General features: G+C 49.5%; 9 protein-coding genes across 9 annotated transcripts, besides 17 other annotated features; 7 read left to right on the top strand and 2 right to left on the bottom strand.

Annotated features, from left to right (window-relative positions):
- Nucleotides 1-2: 2 nt before the first annotated feature.
- Nucleotides 3-425, bottom strand: PODANS_6_8000 (uncharacterized protein; the record flags this gene model as incomplete). The annotated part of the gene is made up of 1 exon (XM_001910693.1): nt 3-425. A coding segment is annotated over one exon (423 nt), but the record flags the coding sequence as incomplete, so codon positions are not given.
- Nucleotides 426-2,187: 1,762 nt separating this feature from the next.
- Nucleotides 2,188-2,542: a long terminal repeat (LTR grenouille).
- A 4-nt stretch (nt 2,543-2,546) lies between these two features.
- Nucleotides 2,547-2,683: a long terminal repeat (LTR crapaud).
- A 1,095-nt stretch (nt 2,684-3,778) lies between these two features.
- On the top strand, nt 3,779-4,343 carry PODANS_6_7990 (uncharacterized protein; the record flags this gene model as incomplete). Its single annotated transcript, XM_001910692.1, has 2 exons — nt 3,779-3,863; nt 3,937-4,343. 2 exons carry the CDS (start codon nt 3,779-3,781, stop codon nt 4,341-4,343), a joined length of 492 nt encoding a protein of 163 aa, XP_001910727.1.
- Nucleotides 4,344-4,796: 453 nt separating this feature from the next.
- Nucleotides 4,797-6,000, top strand: PODANS_6_7980 (uncharacterized protein; the record flags this gene model as incomplete). The annotated part of the gene is made up of 2 exons (XM_001910691.1): nt 4,797-5,097; nt 5,174-6,000. 2 exons carry the CDS (start codon nt 4,797-4,799, stop codon nt 5,998-6,000), a joined length of 1,128 nt encoding a protein of 375 aa, XP_001910726.1.
- A 300-nt stretch (nt 6,001-6,300) lies between these two features.
- Nucleotides 6,301-6,466, top strand: PODANS_6_7970 (uncharacterized protein; the record flags this gene model as incomplete). Its single annotated transcript, XM_001910690.1, has 2 exons — nt 6,301-6,385; nt 6,456-6,466. The coding sequence occupies 2 exons, from the start codon at nt 6,301-6,303 to the stop codon at nt 6,464-6,466; spliced, it is 96 nt and encodes a 31-aa protein (XP_001910725.1).
- Nucleotides 6,467-7,128: 662 nt separating this feature from the next.
- PODANS_6_7967 (uncharacterized protein) lies at nt 7,129-7,911 on the top strand (the record flags this gene model as incomplete). Its single annotated transcript, XM_001910689.1, has 2 exons — nt 7,129-7,222; nt 7,295-7,911. The coding sequence occupies 2 exons, from the start codon at nt 7,129-7,131 to the stop codon at nt 7,909-7,911; spliced, it is 711 nt and encodes a 236-aa protein (XP_001910724.1).
- Nucleotides 7,912-8,081: 170 nt separating this feature from the next.
- Nucleotides 8,082-8,209: a repeat region (rgion duplique sur le chromosome 4).
- A 105-nt stretch (nt 8,210-8,314) lies between these two features.
- Nucleotides 8,315-9,507: a repeat region (rgion duplique sur le chromosome 5).
- PODANS_6_7965 (uncharacterized protein) lies at nt 8,382-8,964 on the top strand (the record flags this gene model as incomplete). Its single annotated transcript, XM_001910688.1, has 2 exons — nt 8,382-8,687; nt 8,746-8,964. The coding sequence occupies 2 exons, from the start codon at nt 8,382-8,384 to the stop codon at nt 8,962-8,964; spliced, it is 525 nt and encodes a 174-aa protein (XP_001910723.1).
- Nucleotides 8,578-8,712: a repeat region (rgion duplique sur le chromosome 3).
- Nucleotides 8,911-8,959: a repeat region (rgion duplique sur le chromosome 3).
- A 47-nt stretch (nt 9,508-9,554) lies between the features above and the next one.
- Nucleotides 9,555-9,797: a long terminal repeat (LTR crapaud).
- A 778-nt stretch (nt 9,798-10,575) lies between these two features.
- Nucleotides 10,576-10,810: a long terminal repeat (LTR xenopus).
- An 820-nt stretch (nt 10,811-11,630) lies between these two features.
- Nucleotides 11,631-11,815: a repeat region (rgion duplique sur le chromosome 5).
- Nucleotides 11,816-11,853: 38 nt separating this feature from the next.
- Nucleotides 11,854-12,088: a long terminal repeat (arthroleptis).
- A 598-nt stretch (nt 12,089-12,686) lies between these two features.
- Nucleotides 12,687-12,807: a repeat region (rgion duplique sur le chromosome 5).
- Nucleotides 12,808-13,075: 268 nt separating this feature from the next.
- Nucleotides 13,076-14,254: a long terminal repeat (microhyla).
- On the bottom strand, nt 13,689-15,604 carry PODANS_6_7960 (uncharacterized protein; the record flags this gene model as incomplete). Its single annotated transcript, XM_001910687.1, has 4 exons — nt 13,689-14,078; nt 14,369-14,803; nt 14,906-15,322; nt 15,416-15,604. 4 exons carry the CDS (start codon nt 15,602-15,604, stop codon nt 13,689-13,691), a joined length of 1,431 nt encoding a protein of 476 aa, XP_001910722.1.
- Nucleotides 14,465-15,175: a repeat region (rgion duplique sur le chromosome 6).
- Nucleotides 15,605-15,882: 278 nt separating the features above from the next.
- Nucleotides 15,883-15,957: a long terminal repeat (LTR yeti).
- Nucleotides 15,958-16,159: 202 nt separating this feature from the next.
- Nucleotides 16,160-17,079, top strand: PODANS_6_7955 (uncharacterized protein; the record flags this gene model as incomplete). Its single annotated transcript, XM_001910686.1, has 4 exons — nt 16,160-16,174; nt 16,237-16,298; nt 16,346-16,640; nt 16,687-17,079. The coding sequence occupies 4 exons, from the start codon at nt 16,160-16,162 to the stop codon at nt 17,077-17,079; spliced, it is 765 nt and encodes a 254-aa protein (XP_001910721.1).
- Nucleotides 16,344-18,909: a repeat region (rgion triplique kin).
- On the top strand, nt 17,314-18,902 carry PODANS_6_7950 (uncharacterized protein; the record flags this gene model as incomplete). Its single annotated transcript, XM_001910685.1, has 2 exons — nt 17,314-17,327; nt 17,411-18,902. The coding sequence occupies 2 exons, from the start codon at nt 17,314-17,316 to the stop codon at nt 18,900-18,902; spliced, it is 1,506 nt and encodes a 501-aa protein (XP_001910720.1).
- A 16-nt stretch (nt 18,910-18,925) lies between the features above and the next one.
- Nucleotides 18,926-19,180: a repeat region (het repeat).
- Nucleotides 19,181-19,226: 46 nt separating this feature from the next.
- Nucleotides 19,227-19,375: part of a long terminal repeat (adenomus) that runs on past the window's edge.

The raw sequence follows: 19,375 nt of genomic DNA, 5'->3' as shown, positions 1-19,375 counted from the left end.
ACCGCCCTCACTTCCCCAGCCACCCACATCTCCTCGTACCCCTCCACCCTCCCACTAGCGGGGTTCACCATCCTCCCCCTTTCCAGCGTCAACTCGGGGTGTCCCTCCACAGGGTAATTATCTCCCTCGTCAGCCCCAGCATCCCTGTTATTGACCCGTGAATCAATCCAGTGACTCCAAACACAATGCGAATACTCCACTTCTTTCGTCTTGGGGTTCAAAACCGGGGAAGAAGTCGACGTGCCTGCGATAGCCCACTCTAGCTGCTCTAGCGGCAATTCAGAGTCTGGAGGGGTAGGAAGCGGGAGGAGGACTCTGATATCGACAAAACGACGTTGGGGGGAGGTGAGCACGATGGTGGACGTTGGTGGTGTGGGGGAGTGAGACTCCCAGCGGATCCATTTGCGGATGGAGATGTCCGCCATTTTTTCTCTGGACTATTGGGTGGATTAGAAAGGCCTTGTGGCCACTGAGATAAGAGGTCTTCAATAATGGGGTTTTTTGATGGCTTCAGTTGGGAGTGTTGCGGCTTTGATGGCCTCCTAAGCGTGAATGCGGGGTTGCAAACGTCTAACGACTGACTGGAGCTAAGACGAGATGACCTGACAACCCTAACCCCTAGCATGCATAACAATCACCCCTACAAGCAATATGTTTTTAATAAAGGTCGGTAGACAACATGTTTTTTTCTACAAATTACAGCTATCTTTCAGAGCTTTGTTCCATCTACCATACCCACCTCAGGTCCACAATACACATACAAATCTCAAACATGCCATACATCATTCAACCATGCCTTCTCACCGACACGCCTTCTTGTGATCCTTTCAGTCAATCTTCTGACACTCCTGACTGCAATATCTCGCCTTCTTGCACTTTGCGCACTTCATCAGCTCCCCTCCATCATCTGTCTGCGCACTGCTCCTTTCCCCTTCCCCCCACAGGAATACTCGGTATCGCCTGCCTCAAGGTACTGGCGGGAGCCACCACCGGCGTCGGTGACGGAGTGGGCAGCGAACTCAACACAGGCGGCAAAGGTAGCTCATTCACCAACGAGCTGGCAAACACCGGTGAAATTGCCGCTCGCACACAAAACTTCCTGGCATGCTTCCACGTGTTCCCCATATAGTCCAAATGATAGCTTTCTGGAAAAACGCCCAATCCACAGTCACAAATAATTTCCTCCCCTGTCCCAATACCAAGCGGCGGGGCCATTGCCTTCCCACCCGTAGAGTGCTCGCACTCCTCCTTGTGCTCTTACTCCCTACATCTCTCAACCATCGAACCCAAAACCTCCTTCCACAACCTCAGCTCATCTAGCGTCACATACACCTAAACTAGCTTGTTCGTCTTCATCATGTCCCGAATAACCCTCGCATGCTGCTGCGCAAGGTTATTCCGAGCCGACATAATAGCCGCATCCAGAACAATCGTCCGATTAGACAGATTAAGCCGCATGGCCGGCACGAAAATAGCTATGTTAACCTCCTCCGCCTCCTTGCAGTTCAACGCAAATACACTACCGCACAATCCCCCGCCCTTAACGTCTTTGACTCCGGCGAACTGCATTATGATAGTGAAGAGCGAGTCCTTAAAGTTAACATGAGCTCTCTCCTCTTTGGACGTTGATTTCTACCGATTTTTGCGAAGAAGTCTTTCGTGGCTGGACCACATATACCCTGGGTGTATACTAACCCAGGACAATGCGGCGTAGTTCCTCTCCTCGATGTTGATGGCTGGGAGGATAGCGAGGTTAAGGCGGGGTATATTCCAGAGGGTTGAGACTGGACTAGCTTTGCTTCCTCAAATGATTATGGGACAAGTGAAAGGGAAGGAAGGTATCCTAGATATTTCAGTAATAATAGTACCAATAAGCTTAATATAGAACGATTTGCGAGTAATCCGTGTCTTAATAGATAGAGGCCGCTAACACTGGCATTAGCAAGATGGCCTTCAATTTTCCATCCCCTATCTGGACATCCCAAACATAATAAAAGAACGGGGTTATTTTAATAGCACACCCACTGCAAAATATTGGCTTTAGTTCTTGGGATTCTAAGTCGATTTAAGAGGTAAGCGTCATAAGTTTGCTATTAGTGGACGCCAGAACGATAGACTTAGCTCCTAAATTAAGTAGGGTCGGTTCGATAAAATTACCCTCACTAAAATACCCGCTATATACTGAAATGGTGAGAAAACACACAAAAACAACCACAACACCACAAATGTACCCTCAACAGGTCCCTGAATGAACACACCTGGGTGACAGTGACTCGCTCGCAGGCCGCACTTCACGCAGGACAAAGAAAAGACACTATGGGCTCGCAGGTCACATAAATAATCACAGGATTGGCCTGATCAGAGGGTCAGAATTGCCTGCACGCGCGCAAGGCACAAAATATAAAGAAATAAAAGTCGATGTCCTGTCTAAAATAGAACGTCAGAAACAGACAGCTTATATACATGACCCTGAACCCTCAAATCCTCCGAGAGCTCCACTTCCTCCCTTATACCCTCAGGCCTGTGGCCGCACTCCAAACCAGTATATAATATAAATTATAATCGTTAGTATTTTAGCTATTATGATTAAGAGGAGCCATTTATTATATACTACTTAGCTATACCGAATTAGGATTGTTTAGAAGTGCCTTTGACTAGTATCGTTTTCAGAGGTTCTGGATAGGCGTTTGTCACAGGGAGATATTATATTATAGATTAATTATGTACTAAGACCGACCAAGAATTATAGTAAACTGTAGTGTTAATTTAAAAAAAAATACAACGGTACGGTTATAAAGTAATGAACCGGATTACTTTTTGGTAAAAGTAATCCGGATTACATTTTAATAAAGGTAAACCGAATTACTAGGCTTACTTAATAAGCGTAATAAGCTAGGGTAGATTACTATCGCTTATTAGTAAACCGTAGTAAGTTAGGTACAGAGGTACTGAAAGGATAGAGGTTTATATACGGAGGAACTGGCTAGTATAGATAGACAGTTCTGTAGTATGCAATTCAAGTCACAGTTGGGTTCTCGACCAACCCGAGTTTAAGGAGTGGATGTATGGAAAATCCAACAGGGGGAAATTCTTTACCTCAGTGGAATGCCAGGTTCTGGTAAGCACATATCTTTCTTTTCCTCCAAAGAATACTACGGCAAAGTGCTTGTATAGCTTCTCTATGAACTTTTCTTTGTACATTGACTTGCTGACACTCCCCCCCTGTGTTCCCTGTGTTAGGCAAGACCACTCTGGTATCGCGAGTCATTGAACGCGTTAGGTCCGAAGAGGATATTCTTGGAGGTAGTCTTGCCTATTTCTACTTCAAACACAGCAGGGCCGGCGTTGTCAATAAATCAGCAATGGAACACATGGTTCGTGCCTTCCTCGACCAACTTCTCGAACAAGATGATGGGCTTCTAAGGCACATTCAAAAGTCCTGTGATTCCGTCCACAGGCCCGACGACTTTCGGGAGCCACTTTTCAAGTCCCTTGTCCAAGACTGTGTCGTACTACAGCATCGTTGCTGGATTGTTGTGGATGGTTTGGACGAGTGTGACAGTGGCCGCCACATTGACGAATGTGAATCATCACTCGTACTCAGTTGGTTCCTGGACGAGATCTTGAGAACTTACAAGGCTGGTAACCTCCCCTCAGTCAGGCTACTGGTAGCGGGACAAAGGGATGGCTATATTGATAAACAATTGATCGGTCAACCAACTATTAACCCGGACAGCGCAAGGTTCATCTCTGCGATCTTAAGACTTACGTTACTGCCATGGCTACCAAAATTAGGGATCGGTTTGAGATTCCTGACTCTAGGGCAAATGAGATCACTGAGAAGGTCACCTTAACTGCAAATGGTACGTTTGAAATCCTCATTAAACAACAGAACCACAAGCAACCTGGAACAAGCAAGTTGATGGCCGGTCGCAGGAATGTTTCTTTACGCGAAAGTGGTACTGGACAATCTTTATGACCAGGCATCGGTGGCCGATCTCAATGATGAGCTGTCCAAAGACAACTTTCTGAGGCAACTGAATGCGGCATATGATCGGGTTGCAGCTCGAGTACTTGACCGATCAGGCTCGAAAAGCAAGACAGCTCGAGCCATACTGGAGTGGTTGGTGTGCTCCCCCAGGCCCTTGCGGTGGCGCGAGATTCAGTCAAGCTTTTGCATCAACCTCGAAAAACAAAACTGCGATATTGATCGTCGTCGGGTAGATAGCTGCAAGGAGTTGTGCAGATCACTGGTTGAACTCAACCGCTGCGAGTATCTCAAACAGGCCGCATCGGAACACGAGGCCATCGTCGGTCTGGTACACAACACTGCCCGCAGGTAGGATTACATTTTTCTGTCCTGTATTTCAGCAGTCAATTCCTGTGAGTCTTGAAATGAAGCAGCTATCTGATACAATCTGGGAGGGTATCTTTGTCAATGGCTCATGTAAAGATGGCCCTGTTTTGTACCTAATATTCTGTCCTCGCCGGCTTTCAACACCCGCGTTTACTCAACTGAAGAGATCGCGGCTTCAGCGGTAACAGGCTATTACGGACTTTTTGATTACGCGCAATCCTATTGGAAAGAGCATCTACGATAGATGACAGTGTCCAAAGATGAAGTCGATGCCAATATCAAGAAAAGAGTGCTTGATTCTGCACAACACCTTTTCACACAGGGGCAGGATAGCTCTCCAAACCCAGAACAGCTTCATGATAACGATAACGCAAGACCAACACCTGTCACAAGTCAGAACGGCGACTCCGGTACAGCCAACACCAGCCCATCGGACGACATGACTCTACACAATGCTGTCACCACCATCAGACACACAATAGAAAACATTGACCAGACGATCCTCACCGAACGCGAGCGCAAAGCACTCTTGGAGCTCAACGACTCTGGAAGATTCAAATGCAACAGATTGCAATGCTCCAAGTTTTCTGAGGGGTTTCCCGAGCGAGATGAGCGAGAGCGCCACATCTCGAACCATGAAAGGCCTTATAAGTGCTCTGTACCAGATTGCTTCGCCTCACGAGTTGAGTATACCTCACAAAGGGATCTTGACAATCATTATAAGCGATTTTTATTCGGCCGTCTCGGATGATGAATCGTTATTTCCATCATCTTGATCCGCCAAGGACACCACTATATGGACTGCTGCTGCTGAAGGTAATCTTAAGCAAGTCAACTTCTTTGTGGAAGCTGGGCATCCCGTTGATGAGCCAGACATAACAGGCGGAGCCATAACTGCGCTAGTGATTGCGGCGCTAGGTCGACACGCAAGTGTCTGTCAATATTTGTTACGACGGGGCGCGAATGCATACAAGACACGTCTCGCCATATCAGCCCTCGAGAAGGCGATCAGGAACGAAGACCTTGAGATAGTCCGACTCTTTCTTGATTGGCATGCCGAGTTGGCAGCTAACATTAGCCATCTCGCAAACCGATGCTCGGCATTGCGTATTGCCATCATGATTGGGAATCTCGAACTGTTTGAAACGTTGCTGGGGTACTTTAGGCAAAACCTCAACTTAACTGACATAACCAGTGTGATAAACATTTTAAGACTCAGGACTACCGCCAGGGATAAAGCCTTGTTGCGGAATACACTCTGCCGCATCACCACCCAGGTATCCTGTCTACATAGGATTGTCAAAGAATTATTTCCGCAGTTATACGACCCGGTACATCAATCACCCCAACTCTTACCCCTCCACATTCTGGAACGATCACATTTCCACGTCCTCGAGAGCCTGCGAAGCGCGGTGGTGTTGAGCTACGGATCCCGCGGATCTCGGCCCAATATTCATGAAAGTTGCCATAAGAAGCGATACTTCGTGGCTGAATTCCTTCTCGACCTCCTCCACTCCCAACGTTTGCTGGAGCGTGATTCCTTCGGCCTTACCCCTTTGGAGACTTTAGCTTTCGAATTAGAACCCATTGACGAGGCTTTGCCCGGCCGCCTCGTTAGCCTCTCTCTCGCATCTTGGATATAACGAATAGGGCTGCTGCAAATGTCCTGGATGACAACGGAAATCTTCCACTCCACAATGTCATTATCAAGTCATCAAACCCCGACCGCAGCGCCTTGAAAGTCTTGATGGATCACACACTCAGATTGGACGAGAGAAATAACGATGACAAGACGCCTCTGGAAGTGGCGAAAGAGATGAGCAACCTCACCGCGGTTTCATTTCTGGTTGAATCTGGTCGCGCTGATATCGGTGATATGACGATAGACGATGAGCCAGATGATGAGCCAGATGAAGACAAACTAAAGTATTAGCTACGGGACAATGGTGGCCTGTGATGGGGCAGAGTATCAAAGGGAGTGGTTTCACTTGGAATGCGTGGGTTTAAAACACGAGCCTAAGGGCTCCGGTAAGTTGATTCAAGTTTTAATCTCCATACTGGCTATCTGGGTAAGAGAAGGGCTAACCATAACAAACAGCGAAATGGTAGTGTGATGAATGCAAGGAGCGGATGGCGGATATGTAGACTTTTATACCGTCGAATGTACCTAGTTGGCTCTACATTCGAAACCATCATATGTATCACAACAGGTCTGAAAAGAAAAGCGCCCGAAGCAGTGGAAGCTGCCTCCCATAATGTACTCTGCTTATCAATTGTCAGACGTTGATACATCGATTCTCACCTCGGAGTCAGGTCGATATCGATAGGCAAGGTACCTATCTGATGAAGAAATGAGGTGGTCAATTCGCCGATTGAAGGCGGGCCTGTCGGAGGAACGGGCTTCTGGATTCAATGCATGACCACCTCGGTGAATGGTGCTTGGAAGTTCCGGTACGAACCTGCCGTCTAAAACAGGTCCCGCGTTTTTACGCCCGTGGAAGACTCCGCCAAATGCTTATTTCAGGAGAGGCAGGCGCGAAATCTTGAACACGGCCGAAATGCCAGAGTGATGATGTAAAGTAGTGACAGCCGTGATCACAGGTGACAGACAGCCCGGCAGCTCCTCAGTTCTCTGGGTACAAATTTTGCCCCGATTGCCCATCTGCCAGCTTGTTCATGTTCTGCCATCCAATCTCTTCCATCCGTCAATCAAGCTCCTCAATCAACCCAACTTCAACCATTGCTTTCAACCATTGTCTTCAACCATTGCGATGCTCAAGTTTTTGCTCCTCCTGATCGGCGCCACTGCCGCCGTTGGTTTCCCAGATGCGGGGAGACTGAAGGCAGTCGACATCACCTCTACTGGTAAGAGATCCAAATTTGGTTGAACTTGCATCTGTGCTTCGTTTCGTTTGACTGATATTGTGCGGTTCATAGCTGTCTCATTCACTTGGGAGTCCTCTACCATCTCCCAGTCAACTTCGACCGACTTGACTTCCTCTTCCATTTCCCAGTCAAACTCGACCGACTTGACTTCATCTCAAGCTGTTCCCACCGGCACAACTGTCCGTCTCTCTGCTTCCGCCAATCCGACTGCCAGTCAGTACGTCCCCACCCATCCGACCTCCACCCAGACCACTCCGGGGGAGGTTGACCCCGGCAGACTTTGGGTTTTGTACCGCAGAACCTTCATGTCGGGAGATCCCGGCTGGACATACCTGTGCTACTACGACATCTTCGAGTCCCATGTGAGCGTGAAGTATTTCAACCCTTGCCATCCGTACAACGCAACATTGCATCTTGGTACCGGCTCGGAATGCGACCCTGGATACCAGATGCCTATCCCTCAATTTGACATCGGATTCAACCCTTTCGGCGTGAATACAAATTGTTCCTACCATCCAGACGTCAACCAGGTTGTTTGTGATCAGGGCCATTACCCCTGCGCCGTCTTCAGTCACGACAACTGGGTACACTGCATAGAGGACACCGACAGTCCAAATTATAACGCCTATTTCAGAATCCAGTGTGATTACTTCCCGGTCATGACGTAGTGATTGCGGACGGATAGCTATGGATGGTAGAAGGAGGTCTTGTTTGAAACTGCAAGCTTGTGTATGATATAAGGCCACAAGGTGGATTTTGGAGCAAAACTCGACATCTGAGCTCATGAAATGAAATGAAAATTTGCCTTACAGACATTTGTCAAATGTGATGTCTACAATGTGTGGAAGAATGTGCGACCCCACCCCACTCAGCCTTCCGTCCTCTGCCTGGTGAGAGTGGCGAAGGCCACGGCCTACGGCCTTACCTTGATTCGATTTACGCATGATGATGGCTTCAGTGGTGGGAACTGGGTGTCTGAGCTCGTGACTTGGCCGACCAAGAGCCATGATGGTATGCACATGTGGGCGAATTAGCCCGAGCACTCCAGGTAACCCCGCAGATTTTCTCTCGTTAACTACACTTATACCAAGAGAATATATGGTAACGTTGGACTTGCCCCATAAAACAACAGGCCAATATGTCAGCTATCAGCAGCCACATACGCAATATCGAAATCCATCGAATCCGAAGTCACTTTGCTACTAATTTCCATGGCAGGGGTACCTGTCAATTCTTAAGGCAATGCGAACCCTCTCGCGCAACACCACGGCCATCGACCACACCCACCACCACCACGATGGAAATCAACGCTCTTATCAACCACAACGATATTGACACGTCACCCACAGCCGAGCGCTTCTACCGGCTCCAATTGGCAAGGCAACAACGGCCACACTGGCACCTGAAGGCTCACAGGGCTCCAGAGCTCCCGCGTGAGCAAAAGGTAGCCATATATATTCCTAACCCTCTTCAATTCTTACTGACTAATTAGTTGGCCACAGATTCAAATACGTGCCTTGCGCGAAGACGCCTATATGTCCTACGCGGCTATGCGCGAGGCCACTGGCGCGTCGGATAAACAGATTCAATATGCCCTCACTACACCGTTGACCCCGCGAACTAACCGTCGTAGCCGGAAGCCCTCGCGGTTTGCCGACGAAGAGAAGGACCGTATTACTCGCTCTCTCAATGACGACCCTATCGCTCGCAAGCTCAGTTAGCTAGATTTAAAGCTGTATTTGGAAGGATTTAACCACTGGAAGGATACGGCCTTCACCATAGCTATAAGAATAGCTGACTTCAGTCGTTAGGTCCTACCGCGGAGGATCAAGCTTACCGCCTAACACCGAGCCGAACGACTGGCCTTTGCCCGTGAGCAATTAGGACTTCAGCTTCGCCCGGAAGACTGGGAATACGTGGCCTTCGGTGACGAGACCTGGGCTACTAACAACCCGACATGGAAAAGGTAGCTTACTTTACACAAATTAAAGATATCGAGGCCTGGGCTACTATACGGCAAAAGTCTCACGGTTGGATGTTTTGGGGTATAATATATGGGTGTGAAAAGGCAGGTTCTTTTGTGTGGGAAAAAGAATATAGTAGGATTGATAGCGAGAAGTGTTAGAGCTATATTATCCCTATTATCTGGGGTTTATTATAGAGAAAAGAGTATAGAGTACTTCTGTGGTTTTTTAACAGGATAATGCCTCTCCTTGCTCTTTTAAGGCAACCAGTGCTTACATTGGAAGGCTAGGTATTAAACTGTTGACCTGCTTGGCGAAGGTGAGCCATGAGGGATCACTACCGATCACCAGTGAGCCGGAGTGAGCCAGATACGGAGGTATTTGGGAACTTAAGGTCTATATATACGGAGGAACTGGCTGGTGTAAATAGACAGTTCTGCAGTATGCAATTCAAGTCACAGTTATTGGTATCAAGACTCTTTTGATTAAAACAACCCAATTGTTGTAAACTGTTTAGCTGTACCGAACCAGGATTGTTCAGAAGTGCCTTCAACCAGTATCCCTTTCAGAGTTTTCGGATAGGGGTTCGTTATATATAGCTATTCGGAAACTCCCTAGTAAAGATATAATAATTACTTTTACCGACCCGACTACTAGGGACTAATATTCTTTAAATAATAACTAAATCCAATAAAATTTCGGTAACTAAGCGAAGGAAGCTTAAAAAGCTTTTATAATATTAGTAAAAGGGGTCTATAAATCCGATATTTAGGGAACCTCGGACATAGAATTCGGTAAAGGATTAGGTTTAAAATTACTTAAGAAAGTCAAATTCCAGTACCTAAAATACCAGAACCTCAAATAGGTATCTATCTTAATCACTCTCACAAATCAAGTAGAAACTAAAACGATTTACAATACAGGTGTGGTTTTCAAGGCCCAGATACTTAACTGCGAGCCATACTGGGCACCATTACGACCTACCCAGTGCTAACAATGCTGGAAATGGGGCCACACCAGTCGCTACTGCAAGAATGACTCCATATATCCCAGGTGCGGCACGGGGGCTCACGGTAGAGGTGGAAAGGAAGGCGAGGCACAGTGCCACACCCTCACCCGCCACCTGCCTTGCAAGTGCCCAACCTGCAGAGGGAGACATCCAGCCTGGGACAAGGAATGCCCGGAACGCAAGAAGGCACGGCTAGAGAAGCATATCAGCACCGGCCCCGTACCTTCGAAGCTGCTACACCTACACCCACAACGCTAGCCTCATCCCTTACCTTCACCAACAGCCAGGACGACAGCCACTACCAGGCTGAAGAACAGGTCAGGAAGAGAGGAAGGCCTACGTATATACAACAAGCCTCATGTCACGGGCAGAACAGATTGACAGATTAGTGACAATGATATTCAGCTAAGCTACAGTCTGGGCTCTATTCGGTCGGGTACGGGCAGGCTCTATTGTCAAGACGTAGCTTAAAGAGCTACAAACAGGTCTCGCGGCAGCGAGATGCGAAGTCATTCAAATCGCATTGGCCCGTGCTCTGCACGTGCCAAGCTCCATCACTAGATCAACAACGGTCACGGTGCAACCGCCGTGACACCTCACAGGATCCGAGGCAGAGTCGGCTCACCACTCTCCCAAATCCCTTCTCTCAGCTCAGTCCCCAGATCCGCTTCCCAACCACATCTCAACCCAGCTCTTAGCCTAGCTCTCAGCCTAGCTCCCAGCCTGATCCACAACCTAACCGACTACCTAGCTCGCAGCCCACTCCCACATTATAATGGGAATCAGAATACCTACTACGGCATAGAAGAGAGGGGAAGATCTGACCACTGCCCCCAAGTCATCGAGACTTACGTCACCCGACCACAGCCGCCGCCACGGCTCACAGGGTAGGATTGGAAAAAGATGGACGAGGGAAGAGTAAAAGCTGAAGCTAAGCTCCTACCTATCGCTATTGGCCTTGATCAAACTAGCTACTCACACCTGCACAATAATATTCAAACCACCCAAGGCTTGAACAGGGCTTTCAACTGGCCAATAGCCGAGCTCATAAGAATAGCAGATATCAGCACACCTAGAAAGAAGACCAGCAACGGATTTCAAGCACCATGGTGGAACTCTGGGATCCAAAAGAGAACTGCAGAGGCGAGGCAGGCTGAGAGGATCCTAAAGAATACACCCACGGAGTATAACTAAGCCTAACTTAACCGCAAATACAAGAGTCTATCAAAGTAGTCAAGGAAGCGAAGACTAAGACTTGGAGAACTGCACTACAAAAAGCCACACGTGATACCACACTACTGTGGAAGCTGGAACGGTGGGCTCGCTGCAAAAGCTTCAAACCAACCGGCCCTCCCCGGCTACTTACCTTTAAAGACTAAGCCGGTACACTATTAACTACCCACGACCCTCGCTAATCGATTCTTCCCAGGCCCACCAGCTAACTCGTCAAATGTCCAAGACCCTACTCTGTCCACGCCTTGGCAGTCACTTTTCCAGATACACAAGAGGGTATGGCCTGACGATATTAAACTAGCCTTATCTTGAGCCTCGTCATAGAAAGCACCCGGAAACGACCACCTACCTATCGGCTTCTTAAAGACCTGTGGCAACCCACTGTACAAGATCCTGGCAGTACTTGTAATGGGCTGAGCCCTGGCATGGACCTCGGCAACCCTCGGCCCTAATAAAGCTATTCCCAGAACGCACACCACCACTCCAGGACCTTCTTATCTCCGCGCACTGGCTAACACGCCCAGCCACATTAGAAGCTTATGTTATCAAACTTTCTCTTTCTCTTTTCCTTTCTTCTTCAAGTTCAGTGTACTCGTAGAGTGGCCTAGCTAGTTGCAATATACTACTTTGAGACCGTTAGTATTAGTGCAGAGATGTTTCGAACTAGAGTGGTAACCTAAGAGGTTAAAGGAGGCTATAACCATAGCCACCCAAATCTAGGAAGAAGCTAGCAGACTACCAGACCCCGGGAGGATACAGGCCAATATCGCTACTACCTACCATTAGGAAGATCATCGAGGCAGTAATTACAAAACGGATAACGGAAACAGCCGAGTCACACGGACTACTTCCAAAGGAGCAAATAGCTAACAGGAGCATAGGTCCATAGAACTGGCAATAAGACTAGTAACAGCTCAAGTGAGAAAGGCCTGGAAACAGCGAGCCACGGCCACACTACTACACTCGATCTCATAGGTGCTTTCGACAGAGTAAACTACACCCGACTACTCGCAACTCTCCGAGACCAGGGCTTTCCACAGTGGCTTGTATACTGGGTGAGAAACTAGCTGACAGACCAAAAAGCCACACTTTCCTTGAACGGCCAAAAGACACAGAAAATCAGCATCCGAGCTGGAGTTCCACAGGGCTCCCCCCTCTCACCAGCCCTCTTCATCTTGTACATCGCCTCCTTATACAAGGAGCTCAAAGACAAACACTCAGATAAAGCCTTATAGGATTCGCCGACGATACGAATATGCTAGCCTTCGGAAAACACTCCAGCACTAACTGCCGGCAATTCGAGGAAGCTTAGTTGACCTGCCTACAGCGGGCTATAGCTTACGGCATGGAATTTAACCTAGCGAAGAGCGAACTGATATACTTTAATAAGGGCCGAGCTCAGTGGACTGAGCCACTATACTTGGCTCAGCTAGCGAGCCGAGACGGTGCGGAAATTAAACTATAGCCTTATGCTATATTCTTAGGTATATGGTTAGACTAGAGACTAAACTGGAGAGCACACAAAGCGAAGGTGCTTGAAAGCTAAAAACTCAAGACTACGCACTGTCCCGATTGCAGCCAAAACTTGGGGCCCAGGCCTTATAAGGGCGCGAGAGGTATACACTGAGTGCATCGGAAGCGCCATAGCTTATGGAGCTGCCAACTACCACACACCCACTCCAGCTGGAGGTCAACCGCAAGGTGCGGCGAGGAGGCTGGCGAAGGCCTAGTCAAGGAACCTCAGGATAGTGACTGGAGCATACAAGACTACACCAACCAGCAACATAGAAACCGAAACCTGGGTGCCACCACTGGACTTATACCTCAACAAGAGACTGGCAGACTTTGAAGCCCGGCTACAGGACCCATGCTTGCACAGTGGGCAGGGACCAGATGTATCAAAGCACCCACCAGGGCAGCTCGTCCAAGAAGCGTGCAATAGGATGTACCGACGCTTCCAAAGACGGAGGCCAGGCCGAAGACCCGTCCACCTATAGGAACCCACAGTCATTGAGAGATCTGTTATCACCATCAACCAGTGGACCAGCCAGCACCAGAACCAAAGCGAGAGCCAGAGAGAGACCCCGTAACCCACGACAAAAGTAGCACTGTGCCAATCATGGGAAAACCGCTGGAGAAAGCAGGTCGAAGGGCGACCTGCCAGGATAGTAGACGAAGGACTACCAGAGATACTCTTCACAGACAAGACCCTGAAGAAACACAAGGATTTAACTAAAGTTCAGAGCTTTTTACTAGTCCAGGCTCGCACAAAAGTAATAGGTCTACGAGACTTCCTATTCAAGTAGCAAGTCCCAGGCCTAGTCACTCCCCACTGTGCTTGCGGAAAAGGCCGTGAAATAGTTAAGCACCTCGTTATATAGTACCCAGTACCACCGAAGCCTAAACCCTGGCCAACAAACAGCATCCGCACGCACCGAGATCCTAGCCTCGTATTACAAGGTATAGGTTCCCGGAACCAAAGGCTATCAGGAAAGGTTCTGGGCTGGCTAATGGATTCCGGTCGCTTAATGGAATACAGCTTAGCAAGAAAACTGGAATTAAAACAGGAGGATATATTAATAGGAGAGGAAGAGGTGGAAGCGGCGGCCGGAGCGGAAGTCGAGGACAACTAGTGCTCAAGGCCGTATTGGGGCCTTTCCTTATTTTGCTACCATCTGGCTTTTTTAAGAACTGTTTCCTATTTGTTACCGATATAGGTTTTTCAGCCGGCTCCAAGCACGGTTTTTCCTATATAAACAGCATCAGCAGGACCGACACACTCTTTTTAGGGTAGAACGGAGTAGGCATGATAATAAAAAAATAAGTCATAAGACCGTTCCCTCACATATGACACTCGTCACGCCGTCGGACACTGCTCAATATCAATACTTTTGGTAATCAGGGCGCCGCGTGACTAACTTCACCCGAGGTTTCATGCACTGCGCAGTTGCGCCGTCTTCCGATGAGCAGCGGTAGGTCATTGACGAGGTTGAACAGCGTACCCAGCGCCACTAGGCCGAACGCGCATATAGGCCCTAGAATAGCGAATACGGTGAAGCCGTACGACGCCTGCTGGAAGGTGGTGTCTTGTTGGAGTCGCTCCGTGGCAAGGCCGACCTGCATCGCGGTCAGCACCAGGGCCAGAAAGACAGCGGCAGTGGCCATCCACGCAAGATTATCGTGAAAGAGGCTGCTATAGTTGTGCCAGTCGCGGACGTAGGGGTGGAAGGGAGGGAGGCGGGTGAAGCGATGGATGGTGTTGATGCGGGAGAGGCGAAGCTCGGCGCGCAGAAAGCGTGGGTGGACCACATCTGGGTCGCGTTCGTGCACTTGGAGGACTTCCCTGGCCAAGGCCTTCCAGTCTGCCCATTTGATTGGCGAGTCGTCTTCATTTCAAGGCAGGAGGCGCGTTTCGTTGGCGATGTGGAAGTCGGTCTCGCATGATATGAGACAGACGTATGTGTAGAGGAAACCCAAGGCGACTTTCCTTGCTATTCCCCGGCACGTATCTGCCGGGGGATTATAGCACGCACAGCCATCAGGGCACTGCAGGTTGCTGCGACAAAAGGCTGGATTAAGAAGAAAGCGCGGGACGGGTTTGATGAAGAGCCTCCCTTTATTAGACCAGAGCAGGTGGAGGTCCATCCGGTCGGCGATGGCGACCTCCCGGCCCATGGAGACATGAAAGTGCAGCGGGGTGGCGGGACGTTCTGCGCCAGCAAACCAGAGATGCTTGAGCATGTCGGCCAGACCGCCGAGAGACAGTTCCGTCCTTAAGAAAGCCAGTATATCGTTAGCTGGGTTACCGACGACGCGCTTTCTAGGGGCCTCGTGGTAGCGATAAGCAGCCGGCAAGCCATCCGCGGTGATTTCCTCTTATCGTTTCCCAAATACGTCGGTTTCGAGCTATAAATACAATTGTCAGAGAGTACGCACACTTGCACGGCGGTGGTGCTGCTAGCGTACCGGCCAGAGCGGGGGACGTGGCGGAGCCACGTGGAACGCGGACGGGGGCGACGGAGGGTAATTGTCGGGACTGGACGAGTCGGCACGTCGCCTGCTTTCCGGAGCCGGAGGACATACAGGAGCCACTATGCGCACTCTGTTAACTAAACTAGCCGGCCGTGACTGCGGGATGCTTAATCCTATTGCCATACCTTATTCCTTAGTTTCGATTTCTCCGCCGTTCGTCTTGACCCGCTTGAAGCGTCGAGAGACAAGGGTTCCGCAATCGTAAACACGACTCGACGGTTTGATCGTCCGCGGTTTTGAAGGGCGCTGTGAATACTTACCCAGGTGCGTCGCATCAGAGTTGATGTCAGGACCATGGCTTAAAGTAGTTGGATATGGCGTTTCTTGGCGCTTTGGGCGGTAAGCATTAGGCGATCTCAGGCCGCTGCCAAGTCCTTCGATATACTCCGTGTCCAATACTATTCCTTTGATAACCGCGAGGCATTTGATTGCCTGCCTTACTTCCAACCATTGGTTCTCGATAGCGGTTGGGCCGTGATGTGGCTGGTTGGTCGTTTGACGTGTGACACGCATACAAAGGCCAAACAGCGCCTCATTATAGGTCTCGCTAAGTCTAATACTCCTCTCTCCATCACTTTCGTTCTTACGGCGACCTTAACATAGTAACCGCCGCGATTGAAGCTGACCCTTACCAGCCTGGTGCGCAATACGAGCCCCGCTTTTCAGAATATTCCCAGGATGACCACGACAGAGGTGAGATCGCTCTCTATATAAGAAGCGGCGACCGATGCTAACTACCGGCACTCCATCCTTAGGCTTGCAGGGGACTCCGCCGGATCGTCCCAGTCGACAACGCTCCCGACGACGCGACGATCGAGTAAGTTCCACCCGGTCGAACGCATAGAGGCACGTCTAACCGGACAGTATTATCGCAATCCACGGATTGGGCACCGAGTCGCCGCGGACATGGGAGTTTAAGAAAAGAAATGGGGATGGGGTTGTGAACTGGCTGTCGGACGCCGACATGCTGCCGGCAGCCCTACCAAAGGCCCGCATATATACGTACGACTGGAATGCAAACTACTTCGAAAATGCACCCGTGCAGACGCTGCTCGGCCATGCCGATACGCTACTCGGTCTTATCGCCGAAGGCCGTGGTTCGCAAACGCGACCGATTATCTTCGTCGCCTCTTGTTTTGGAGGGCTTATTCTGGCCGAGGTATGTCCATAGATCATATACGGCGGGCAGCGGTTAACCTCCCCAGGCGATTAACCGAGCTGCCCAGGAAGGCAGCGCCTATAAACATATCCTGATTTCCACTGTCGGCATCGTGTTTCTCGCCACTCCATTCCACGGTAGTGATGCTGCGAAGCAGGCTCAGTGGCAGGTGCTGGTTGCCGGCATTATGGGAAAGCAGGCCTCTGACCAACTCATAAAAGACCTTGAGCAGAAACACGACTCCGTCCGCCAGCGCGTTCAGAAGTTCGCCGAGATCGCTAATGCTAAGGCAGTGAAACTGCCCCTGAGTTGCTTTTTTGAGATTAGGGAGACGGAGATGTTAAAAGGCATTCTATCGCCGGGGTGGGCGAAGCGCCTGTCAAGGAGTGTTACCCGCAAGATTGTACGTTATTTGCCCCCGTTCGTAATATTTAACTGACCTTAATAGCTTGTGACGGAGTCTTCGGCCTGCCTGCATGGTTTCCCTCGCCAAGGCTTGGATGCGACCCATTCAGGGATGAACAAATTCCAAGGTCCAGAATGTCCCAACTTTAAATTAGTTAAAGATGCGGTCAGGAAACTCGCTGGAGACGCATCGGTTATTTTGAAACTGCGGAAGAACTGTAAGCTGATCATCTCCTGGGTAGGCTGATACGGCCAGAATAGTACTAATATGGCGAAGCTACCGTGAAGGGACACTGGATCGTCCGGTTCGGACGTAATAAGGAATTCGTCGGGCGTGAATCAATTGTCGAAGATCTTTTTAAGAGGGTTCTTCCTAGTGGAGACGAAGATGACTGCCAGCGGACCGCCATCGAAGGTCTGGGGGGGGTTGGAAAGACGCAGATCGCGCTAGAGACCGCTTATCGCATTCGCGACGTACAGCCGGAATGCTCGGTCTTTTGGGTTCCCGCTATAGATACCACCGCTTTCGAGAATGCATACCGCGCTATCGGCCAGCAGCTCAAGGTACCGGGAATCAACGAAGAAAAAGCAGATGTCAAGGCACTTATCAAGTCCGTATTGGGCCGCGAGAGTATGGGTAATTGGCTTTTGATCATCGACAACGCCGACGATGAAAAGCTACTCTTTGGGGATACCGCCCTTGCCGACTATCTTCCATTCAGCCGGAAAGGATCTATTCTTTTCACAACCCGAAACCACAAACTTGGATTAAGGCTGGTCGAGTCTGAAAATCATATTATCGCAGTTGAAGAAATGAGCAGAGACGAGGCCCTTAAGCTATTAGGGAAAAACCTAAAAGGTTCTCAGATGAGCGACACAAGAAGCAACAATGCGTTGCTAGAGTTTCTTACTAACCTCCCTCTGGCAATACGGCAAGCGTCTGCTTATATGGCCAAGGAGCAGATCTCGACTGCGCGGTACCTCAAGCTATGCAACTCCAGTGATGAGGATATAGTTAAGTTGTTGAGTAGTCACTTTGACGACCGACACCGATATAAAAACATTCAAAATGCTGTCGCCACAACTTGGCTGATTTCGTTCCAGCAAATCTCAGATCACGACGCGCTGGCGGCTGACTACCTCAGATTTCTGTGCCTTCTAGCCGGGAAGGATATTCCGCACTCCCTGTTGCCGCCGGCGGGGACGCTAGAGACTGTTGAAGCAATCGGGACCCTGAAGGCGTATGCATTTATCTCCCAACAGAATGAGTCGGATAGCTACGATATCCATCGGCTAGTTCAGATATCGATGCTGAGCTGGTTAGATGGAAAGGGAGAGCGACAGGAATGGACAGCCAAAGTGTTAGAACGGCTTAACGATATATTTCCTTGGCCCAAACACGAAAACCAAGAAGAGTGGATAAGGTATCTTCCTCATACGCAACATGCTCTTCAACTACGGAAGAGAACAGATGACGAGGAAGCGACAACAGGTCTTCTTTCCAAAGTGGGTGAGAGCTTTCGCAATTTAGGGAAGTATAAGGAGGCAGAGCAGATGCATCGGCAGGCGCTACAGCTAAGGGAGAAGGTGTCGGGCAAGGAGCATCCTGACACGCTCACCAGCATGAACAACCTTGCGGGTGTGCTCGATAGCCAGGGGAGGTATGAGGAGGCAGAGCAGATGCATCGGCAGGCGCTGCAGCTAAGAGAGAAGGTGTCGGGCAAGGAGCATCCTAACACGCTCACCAGCATGAACAACCTTGCGCTTGTGCTTGGTAGCCAGGGGAGGTATGAGGAGGCAGAGCAAATGCATCGGCAGGCGCTGCAGCTAAGGGAGAAGGTGTCGGAGATCAGATGACTGGGCTTGCAAGCTAGCCGCACACAGCTAAGCTAATCTCTCATTCAATCTCTCTCTCTATTTTTCTATCATAGCGTGTCACAGGAGGGGTCTGGGGGTCTCTATTAATTTATAGCCCGTCACACTACTCTAGATCGTTCTGGATCCCGCCTCTTTCATCACTTCGAGTACCCTGTTTTGTCATGAAGATAGGTGGCTGTAGAACACTTGGTAGAGACGTCATTTGGCCCACTCGAATAACTCGGGATCGGGCTAGTTGGCTTGACGTAGTTCCAAGCGCCACAACAAACTTTATTTGATCTGGTTTCCTTTAGCAGCCGCGAGGCTCCTAAGATGATTTGACTGCAGTAACTAAGCCTGTGAAAGCGGCAGCTGATGCCAAGGGAACTAGGGAGGTATGACGCCATAAGTGCTAATTTGTTGATAGGAAGTGATAAAGAAGCTTAGGTAGGTATGTAAATATGAAATGGAAC

This window comes from Podospora anserina, chromosome 6 (assembly GCF_000226545.1).
Source record: "Podospora anserina S mat+ genomic DNA chromosome 6, supercontig 2".
In the NCBI taxonomy this organism is placed as follows: Eukaryota; Fungi; Ascomycota; class Sordariomycetes; order Sordariales; family Podosporaceae; genus Podospora; species Podospora anserina.
Note: the sequence above shows the minus strand (reverse complement) of the source record. Positions and strands in the feature narration are given on the sequence as shown.